General features: G+C 44.0%; 1 protein-coding gene across 1 annotated transcript in view; it reads left to right on the top strand.

Annotated features, from left to right (window-relative positions):
- Positions 1-1,237: 1,237 nt before the first annotated feature.
- LOC138951716 (calmodulin-like) overlaps positions 1,238-10,272 on the top strand; it is a 9,070-nt gene continuing 35 nt past the window's right edge. The window contains exons 1-5 of the mRNA XM_070323279.1: positions 1,238-1,582; positions 3,819-3,849; positions 5,523-5,666; positions 6,598-6,840; positions 9,153-10,272. The exon at positions 9,153-10,272 is cut by the window's right edge and continues 35 nt beyond it. Of these exons, the coding sequence (XP_070179380.1) occupies positions 1,580-1,582; positions 3,819-3,849; positions 5,523-5,666; positions 6,598-6,840; positions 9,153-9,181 (450 nt within the window). The 5' untranslated portion in view covers positions 1,238-1,579 and the 3' untranslated portion in view covers positions 9,182-10,272. The remainder of the gene's footprint in view (positions 1,583-3,818; positions 3,850-5,522; positions 5,667-6,597; positions 6,841-9,152) is intronic.

The raw sequence follows: 10,272 nt of genomic DNA, 5'->3' as shown, positions 1-10,272 counted from the left end.
TTTTAATTGTAAAGTTACTAAATTCGAGACCAGGCATATATATATATACTAGATGATTACCCGCTTCGCCGGGTACCGGCTTCGCCGGGAAGAAGTAGAGCCGAATACCAGGCTGTGCCTGGGACGCCGGCTTCGCCGGCGCACGAAGGAAAGGAGATAAACGCGCAAAACACTGGAGACCTTCTAAAAATAGTAACGTGCAGTGACCTTCTAAAAATAGTAACGTAGTAACGGGAATATGGATTGACGCCACACGGAGAAAGGGAGATAATCGCGGCTGAAAACACTGGAGAAGATAAGGAAGAGTTACTGGTAGTGGATCCCGACAACAACAACAAAATAAAACAAAAATCGGTTCAGCGCGCACAGCGCTGCGCGCTGAGAGCACGTGTTGAAATATCTCATCGATGAGGTTGTGTCCGGGGTGTAGCTGAATACGGTGTCCAAATTTGAAAAAGATCCACCGAGAACTTTGGCCGTGCATCGCGAACAGACAGACAGACAGACAGACACTAGTCGTATATATATATAGATTATGTACACATTTGCTGTAATCATCGATCATTTAGGAGATATGTATGACCACATAATGCTGATTGACAGCAGTCCCCGATGGCCATAGTCATTCTCTCCTACGGGATAGCTGGGGGGGGGGGGGGGGGGATATCAGACGGGAGATCTGAACCACAATCAACGATCGGCACGCCATGGCAGTCACTCAGGTGGCGATCGAGTTTACACCTGTAAGATAAAGGTAAAGGCTGGCGACAGTGTGGGTGGTGACAGTAGGTGGTAAAGAGGGCAGGGGTAGGGGTGGGGGGGTGCTATAATCGGGTGGAAGGGGGGTTCATTGCCGGAGAATTGTGACGCGAGAGGGTTCGTCGCATTGCGACAAAACAGGCCGGATAAGTAAGGGGTTGTGAGTGGGGTGAGGGTGGAGGGTACTGTCACTGTAACCGTGTGTCTGTGTTCGTGTGTTCACACACACACACACACATACACACACACACACACACACACACACACACATACACACACACACACACACACACACACACACACACAGTCAGACATGGACACGTTAATAATAAAATAAGAGAGTTGGGGAGAGTAATGGCATACCACCTGTATGTACACGACACACTACACAACCTACCCACCCCATGCCACCCCTAGTAGTGCCGCATTGCAGGGTATTTGCGGGTAAGTGAGCAAGAGCGATAAGCCTCAGTTTTCTTACCGGACCCCAGGCGGGGCAATAGTGACGAACGCACAAACCGATCGAGCGAAACCAACAAAGTGCTCCTCTCCCTGTCGCGTTTCGTTGGCCCCTGAATCAGTGAAGCGAATCCGCAACGCGCAACGAAGCTGGCAAGTTTGACGGGGCAGTAGTGTAGTGAGCGGCCAGTAACATTGTTAGGGCGTACCGCAGTCTGGCACTTGTCGCACAGTCCGTGACGGGAACAATTTCACCGTGACTTGGACAGAGAGTGGTTGTGGTCAGTCAGTTAGTCGCGCTTTTACCTGTGGACGGGTGGTTCTCTTTTCGTTCCTTGTCTACGTCTCTCTACACAACACCATGGTCAGTACATATTTGTTTTTTGCTTTGTTTTATTTTGATGTTCATAATTGTAAACATTCATTCTTTTTTTTAAAGAACGAGAAAGGGAAACACAGGGAAAGAGAAATACATTGTATGTTGGGGGGGGGGGGAGGGGGGTGTGTGGGTCTGTGCGTTTGGGCCTGTGCGGTGAGTCTGTGTATGTATGTCTGTGTGTGCGAGAGAGAGAGAGAGAGAGAGAGAGAGAGAGAGAGAGAGAGAGAGAGAGACAGAGAGAGAGAGAGACACAGAGAGACAGACAGACAGACAGACAGACAGGAACGGACAGGTGTAACTTTAACGTTCTTCCAAAATGACTTCTACACACTGCGCGAACGTCTGTTATCAAATAGTGTTTCTACGCATCAAGCCTGTCAAGTTAGGCCTACGTAAAAAGCTATTTTTGTGCATGTCTGTGCTTAGATCCTATTTGACGGTGGGGCTCTTCATTGTTCTACCCGTCACTTACCCGCCAACATAAACTGTGTCAAGTACGTCACCACAGTACTGCTAGGTCTCAACCCACCCCTCCTGCCATCTCCTTTCCCTCTTCGGGTATAGGCCTACAGCTACGTATACCCCGTTTTACCCAGATTGGATCTTTCTTTGTTGTCTCTTTCTTCACGATAGGAAGATGTATGCTTTAAGACTTTTGTATGTTTTCACCTTATCATGTACAAAAAGTATATACTTGTCGACAGTTTTCAACTTGACCCACTGAATGAATCGTCAGTCAAGTACTAGTGGATAGATAACCGGTTACGCGAGAACAGGAACTAAAATAGGCCTAGAATAAACCCCCCCAAATGCTTTATTGTGCGGTGTATATTCCTATGCGGCCCTTTCCTTGTTCACGTCATTCAAATCAGGCAACAACATCACTGGTTTGTTTGTCAGTACATCTTTGAGTGACTGGAAAGCTGCCTGCATCTCTTGTGTCCAGACGAGCTTATCTGGATGCCCTTTCTTTGTGGCATCTGTTAAAGGTGTGCCGATCCTAGTTCCTAGTTTTCAACTTTTTTACATTTTATTTTATTTCTTTTACCTTTTCAATTTCTTTTCACTTCGCGTTTCCATCATACACCTAATCCTAAATCTGAGCTTCGCTTTGTGAACAACAAAGATCTAGGTCTCTTTTTTAGCTTTCGAAAATTCTTAATCCCAAAGACTTCTTTTTTTTATATAAAAGGGCACTGGCTCTCTGACATAATGATCATGTGTATTTTCAAATGAGCATGCCATAATAGTGAGTATCACGATTTGGACGTTCTGACAGTGCCACGTTGGGACCTCAATATCCTTGATTTACAGCCGTCACCCACACACTCCAACCCCAAAGCCTCGCAAATCGCACTTCGTACACTGTAAAGATAGAAACTGAGAAGGAAAAAACTCAGTTGATAGTCGACATACTCTACTGTATCCAAGCCGAGGATATGGCGCGAGAGGTTTTAGGAGAAAGAAAGGGAGAATAAAATGTTCCGAAATGATCATTTTTTTACGTAAAACACTGAAACAAACGTCGTACGTCCGACAAGCGGTGACCAGTCAACAAAGACCAATGTCCTTACCGGACATATAGACGACTCGCGAGTCTCAGTTTGCGTGCAATGTAGGTATGCCGTAATTGACAAGTGGCGTCCCACTTGACTGCTTTTATTGCATTGTTCCCTTGTGTGGGCATGCTTGGGTTTTGTTTGCAAAGATCCCAGGCAAACACGACAAGCGCGATAACTGCGGCAGTACAGACATCCGGGGCTTTCTCGACAAGAATAGACAATCACCAACGACGACAACAATAATTAACAGCGACTGCTGCTACAAACAAACAAAAAAGAACCAATCAACCGAACCCATTCCTCCTAATCTCCTCGTTCTGCATCCATGCCCCTTCCTCCCCCCCCCCCCCCCCCCCCCAGGTCCGGCCCTCAAATGAGCGTGATTTATGCACAACCAATCTCCCACCACTGTCAACAGCAAAAAACTAAATTGAACACCTGTGTAATGTGCTTGTGTATTCATGCGTGTGTGTGTGTATGTGTGTATGCGTGTGTGTGTGTGTGTGTGTGTGTGTGTGTGTGTGTGTGTGTGTGTGTGTGTGTGTGTGTGTGTGTGTGTGTGTGTGTGTATACATGTAAACTACCCCGCCCCCATCCCCACCCGCAATTATGATCTACAACATAAACATTTAATGAAATACGTATGAATTCTTTTTCAGGCTGCCAATCTCACAGAAGAACAGATTGCTGGTAAGTTTGTTTTCCATTGTCACATTTTTGACGTCCAGGCCATTTTTTACCTATTCTATTTTTCAAAGACACCTCAACACATATAGGCATGCACTGTATTTCACGATGTGTCAAACAAAAAGAAAACTAATTCCATTTATTTGCATCACAAGTGTTCAAGTTAGCCGTCACAAACAATAGTCACTAAAAATAAAAAAAATAAAAATCGAAAGTTGATATTAAACCTTCCTTCGTTTTACAGAATGTTATGAACTCAATCAGTCACTTTTGAAGGCAGCTCTACTTTCAAGGTTGACACAAAACAACACACAACAACAGCAAAAAGAGCAAACTTTCTTTATTTTTTTATTTGGTGTTTAACGTCGTTTTCAACCACGAAGGTTACAAGAGCAAACGCTCATGCACATGTATACACAAGCATAATATTTCAATCCCATCCACAAACACAAGCTTGGAGTGTCAAGACCTCCTCAGCAAGCTGTCCAAACATCCACATTATTTGTTCATGCTGTCCTTGCCCCAAGCTGACTTCGCGAAGACTTTTTACCACACATGTACTGCAGTACCAAAGCTTAGTGCACCACACATGTACTGTAGTACCAAAGCTTAGTGCACCACACATGTACTGTAGTACCAAAGCTTAGTGCACCACACATGTACTGTAGTACCAAAGCTTAGTGCAGCACACATGTACTGTAGTACCAAAGCTTAGTGCAGCACACATGTACTGTAGTACCAAAGCTTAGTGCAGCACACATGTACTGTAGTACCAAAGCTTAGTGCACCACACATGAAAATGAAAAATGAAATGAAATGTACTGTAGTACCAAAGCTTAGTGCAGCACACATGTACTGTAGTACCAAAGCTTAGTGCAGCACACATGTACTGTAGTACCAAAGCTTAGTGCAGCACACATGTACTGTAGTACCAAAGCTTAGTGCACCACACATGTACTGTAGTACCAAAGCTTAGTGCAGCACACATGTACTGTAGTACCAAAGCTTAGTGCACCACACATGTACTGTAGTACCAAAGCTTAGTGCAGCGAGCTTCGTGAAGGAGACTTTGCCCAATTCATTTCAGGCTTTATACTTTCTGTAGATAACTCAAAATGTGTATCACCTTATTCATCCATCTATATATATATATACGACTAGTGTCTGTCTGTCTGTCTGTCTGTTCGCGATGCACGGCCAAAGTTCTCGGTGGATCTTATTCAAATTTGGACACCACCGTATTCAGCTACACCCCGGACACAACCTCATCGATGAGATATTTCAACACGTGCTCTCAGCGCGCAGCGCTGTGCGCGCTGAACCGATATTTTTTTTGTTTTTTTTGTTTTTTGGTCGGGATCCACTACCAGTAACTGATCTTCCTTATCTTCTCCAGTGTTTTCAGCCGCGATTATCTCCCTTCCTCCGTGTGGCGTCAATCCATATTCCCGTTACTACGTTACTATTTTTAGAAGGTCACTGCACGTTACTATTTTTAGAAGGTCTCCAGTGTTTTGCGCGTTTATCTCCTTTCCTTCGTGCGCCGGCAAAGCCGGCGTACACCCGGCAAAGCCGGATCCCAGGCGCAGCCTGGTATTCGGCTCCACTTCTTCCCGGCGAAGCCGGTACCCGGCGAAGCGGGTAATCATCTAGTATTTTATATACTTTGTGTGCAGAGTTCAGAGAGGCGTTCTCGCTGTTTGACAAAGATGGCGACGGCACCATCACCACCAAGGAACTGGGCACAGTGATGAGGTCGCTGGGACAGAACCCCACGGAGGCCGAGCTGCAGGACATGATCAACGAGGTGGACGCTGATGGTGAGTTGTCCATAATTTTATTTGGTTTTGTTAACCTTTCTCTGCCTTAGTATTTTCAACATGAAGGCATTGTTTGCTCAAACGGGTTTTTTATTTTAAAGCAACTACAATGAACCATAAAGCTGTCGGGTAGGGACAACAAAAACCTTGTCTATGACTGCGGACTTCCAGGACTGATTTCAAGAAGGTATAGTTTTTCAAGTACATGATCCCATAAGCAGGGTTAGCTAGTCAGTCAGTGAGTCAGTCAATTAATCCGTCAGTCAGTCAGTCAGTCAGCCAAACAGTCCAGTCAGTCAGTCAGTCAATCAGTCAGTCAGCCAAACAGTCAGTCAGTCAATCAGTCAATCAGTCAGTCAGCCAAACAGTCAGTCAGTCAGTCAGTCAGTTACTTAGTAAGTTGATCAGCAAGTTATATTGTTTGTTCATTCGTTCGTTCGTTTGTTCGTTGGAGGTGATCGCAGAAAATAGGCATCAAAATACGAAAGATAAAACTTTGAAATAAGACAAGTGTGTCCATGCAGGCAAGACAGCCGGTGGCAGACAGGAAACAGATGACGGAATCCTGCTCGCGAGACAGCCGGTGGCAGACAGGAAACAGATGACGGAATCCTGCTCGCGAGACAGCCGGTGGCAGACAGGAAACAGATGACGGAATCCTGCTCGCGAGACAGCCGGTGGCAGACAGGAAACAGATGACGGAATCCTGCTCGCGAGACAGCCGGTGGCAGACAGGAAACAGATGACGGAATCCTGCTCGCGAGACAGCCGGTGGCAGACAGGAAACAGATGACGGAATCCTGCTCGCGAGACAGCCGGTGGCAGACAGGAAACAGATGACGGAATCCTGCTCGCGAGACAAAGAAGAAACCAGAAGCAAATTAAATTCACCTGCAACTTTGCCTGATAATCTACTTCCTCTCTAACACAGGCAACGGCACAATCGACTTCCCCGAGTTCCTGACGATGATGGCCAAGAAGATGAAGGAGACGGACAGCGACGAGGAGCTGCGTGAGGCGTTCAGGGTGTTCGACAAGGACGGCAACGGCTTCATCTCGGCCTCCGAGCTGCGTCACGTGATGACCAACCTGGGCGAGAAGCTGACGGACGAGGAGGTGGACGAGATGATCCGCGAGGCTGACATTGACGGCGATGGACAGGTCAACTACGAAGGTCAGTCACTGACAGCTAGCTTTTTCAAGTTGTCCGTAGGGGAAGGGCTCCTAATATGGACCGGCTCCTAATATGGACCACCTTCTGTTCTGACAAACTAACGGCGCTAGAGCGCTCAAAAAAGTTTTATTCGCTGTATTCACCCTCTCTGGATAACTTGCACATGTCAAAACAGTTGCAAAAAGAGAAATCTCAAAACCGTTAGGCTTTTTCTCTTTTTATATTTAGTCAAGTTTTGACTAAATATTTTAACATCGAGGGGGAATCGAAACGAGGGTCGTGGTGTATGTGTGTGCGTGTGTGCGTGCGTGTAGAGCGATTCAGACCAAACTACTGGACCGATCTTTATGAAATTTGACTTGAGAGTTCCTGGGTATGATATCCCCGAACGTTTTTTACATTTTTTCTATTTAGTCAAGTTTTGACTAAATATTTTAACATCGAGGGGGAATCGAAACGAGGGTCGTGGTGTATGTGTGTCTGTGCGTGTGTGTATGTGTGTGTGTGTGTGTGTGTGTGTGTGTGTGTGTGTGTGTGTGTGTGTGTGTGTGTGTGTGTGTGTGTGTGTGTAGAGCGATTCAGACTAAACTACTGGACCGATCTTTATGAAATTTGACATGAGAGTTCCTGGGTATGAAATCCCCGAGACGTTTTTTTCATTTTTTTTGATAAATGTCTTTGATGACGTCATATCCGGCTTTTCGTGAAAGTTGAGGCGGCACTGTCACGCCCTCATTTTTCAACCAAATTGGTTGAAATTTTGGTCAAGTAATCTTCGACGAAGCCCGGACTTCGGTATTGCATTTCAGCTTGGTGGCTTAACAATTAATTAATGACTTCGGTCATTAAAAATCTGAAAATTGTAAAAAAAAAAAAAATTTATAAAACGATCCAAATTTACGTTTATCTTATTCTCCATCATTTGCTGATTCCAAAAACATATAAATATGTTATATTCGGATTAAAAACAACCTCTGAAAATTAAATATATAAAAATTATTATCAAAATTAAATTGTCGAAATCAATTTAAAAACACTTTCATCTTATTCCTTGTCGGTTCCTGACTCCAAAAACATATAGATATATGTTTGGATTAAAAACACGCTCAGAAAGTTAAAACAAAGAGAGGTACAGAAACGCGTGCTATCCTTCTTAGCGCAACTACTACCCCGCTCTTCTTGTCAATTTCACTGCCTTTGCCATGAGCGGTGGACTGACGATGCTACGAGTATACGGTCTTGCTGAAAAATGGCATTGCGTTCAGTTTCATTCTGTGAGTTCGACAGCTACTTGACTAAATATTGTATTTTCGCCTTACGCGACTTGTTTCACTTTTGGCAGCGTTCACTCTAAATTTGCCGCCTAAAACGGACTCGTTTCTGTCCATAGCCAAAGCTTTTATCACACAAAAATTGCTATATATGACAGCTAAAACCGTATTTGTTACATTCTAGCAGTGTTGACCCCGAGTTTCTACTGCAAACAAAAAATAGTAGCAAAATCTCAAAGTATGTGCGAGTCCCCTAATATGGACCACCTTCAACAAATCGAAGAAAATAAAAGCTAAAGGCTATTTTCATTCATTCATTAAGAAGCTTGCTGGAAATAACCTATAACTAGCCCTCGAGATTTAAAAAAAATGCAACAAAAAGTCTTCTTTTTGTGGAAGTTGATAATTTCACTTATTTTCACTCTGTTTTTGATAAGCTTTTTTAGTTTCCTGGTGTGCTTCAAATAATGCTCCCATCAACCCGAAACAGATAAATCTAGAGCATATTTTAATTAGGCTGACTTGTACACTAAGTTGTATTATGTTATTTTGAAATATAGGGGGCTTTTTACAGTGATTCGTGAAGGCCGCTTCACTGGTCCATATTAATTTTTGCTGAATGTCTATCAAAGCTATTTCCCTCTAATTAGGCCTAACGGTTAACCTAAAAGAGAAGGACTACCAAACACAAAATGAAACTTCTTCGCAAGAAAACAAGCTAGTTATCAGCATGAATCAAAAAGTGGTCCATATTAGGAGCCCTTCCCCTACTTGTTCGGATTTTAATTTGAGGATATGTCATCAAAAAGAACAACCTCTAAATCAGGTTTGTTTGTTCTCTGTTTGTCTCTGTCTGTCTGTCTGTCTTTGTCTGTCTATCTCTCTCTTTGTCTGTCTCTTTGTCTGTCTCTGTCTTTTTCTCTGTCTGTCTATCTCTCTCTTTGTCTGTCTCTGTGTCTTTTTCTCGGTCTGGTCTGGTCTGGTCTGGTCTGGTGTGCATGTATTTTGTACACGTAGTTAATGACATTTGTTTAATTTCAGAGTTCGTCCAAATGATGACGAACAAGTGAGCGTGAACATCTCTACCATTCATCCTGATCTCCAATGCAAACCATCTCTTCAAATGCCAGGGTGGCTGAGTGAAAACATCACAGCCTGTGTCGATATCCACGCCATTGTTACTGCTTATGCGGATTAGTGTCATCACGTCATTTGATAAAATTACGTCACAAGTGTTTTGGGTGTGACCTCTTCTCTTACAAGAACATCGAACAGTCCGCGGCTAACGAGTAAATATAGAAACGTGCAAGTATACGACAAATAAGTGGCGACAATATCAAACCAATAATTCACAAAATGAAAAAGTCAACAACAACAAAAATGATCAGCAGGCATGCATTGTGTGTGTACAATGTATTTGACTTTTTAAACGACCGGTTATGATGATTTCGTTTTATTTAGAAAAGTTGAATTCACGGTGTTAACTGCTTTGTCGTCGGGACTGTGCCACAACATTCCATATGAACAAACAAATCAGAACAAACTACGAGCAGTCTCTTAATCTGCTGAATCACATATCGTCCACAGGGCCGGACCCAGGGGGGGGTTCCAGGGGTTCCGGAACCCCACCCCTGGAAAAAGCATGTACCTTGCTTTGAGTTTTTTGTTTTGTTTTTTTTTTAAATACATTTTGTGTGTGTCTCTAACAAATTTTATTCAATGTGAAATCCGATGAGAAAAAGGTACCCCCCCCCCCCCCACCACCAAAACAATGCTGCTCTTAACCCTCAAAACAAGACCCAGAATGCACCAGATTGCACAGATTTTAACCGTTTTTCAAAAATTTTCCGGGGGAGCATGCCCCCGGACCCCTCTAGTTCGCGCGCCTGCTTTGCAGGCGTGCGCTTGTGGCTTCACCACTTCGCTGATTTGCCCCCCCAAAAAAGGAGGAACCCCCCCCCCGTACAACTCATTTGGTCCGGCCCTGGTCCAGGAACATTTACGACTATCTCAGTTGAATCGAATCGACTTGCAGTATCAATCAGCAGTAGTGTAGATAGATTATAATACCATTGTCATTGCAGAACAATACGCAGTCTTCAATTACATTTCATTTGATGTCTCCATTGTTTAGAATTCACCGAAAAGATTTTACATGTGT

Source organism: Littorina saxatilis, linkage group LG17, assembly GCF_037325665.1.
Source record: "Littorina saxatilis isolate snail1 linkage group LG17, US_GU_Lsax_2.0, whole genome shotgun sequence".
NCBI classification, from domain to species: Eukaryota; Metazoa; Mollusca; class Gastropoda; order Littorinimorpha; family Littorinidae; genus Littorina; species Littorina saxatilis.
This window is presented reverse-complemented; position numbering and strand designations above follow the sequence as displayed.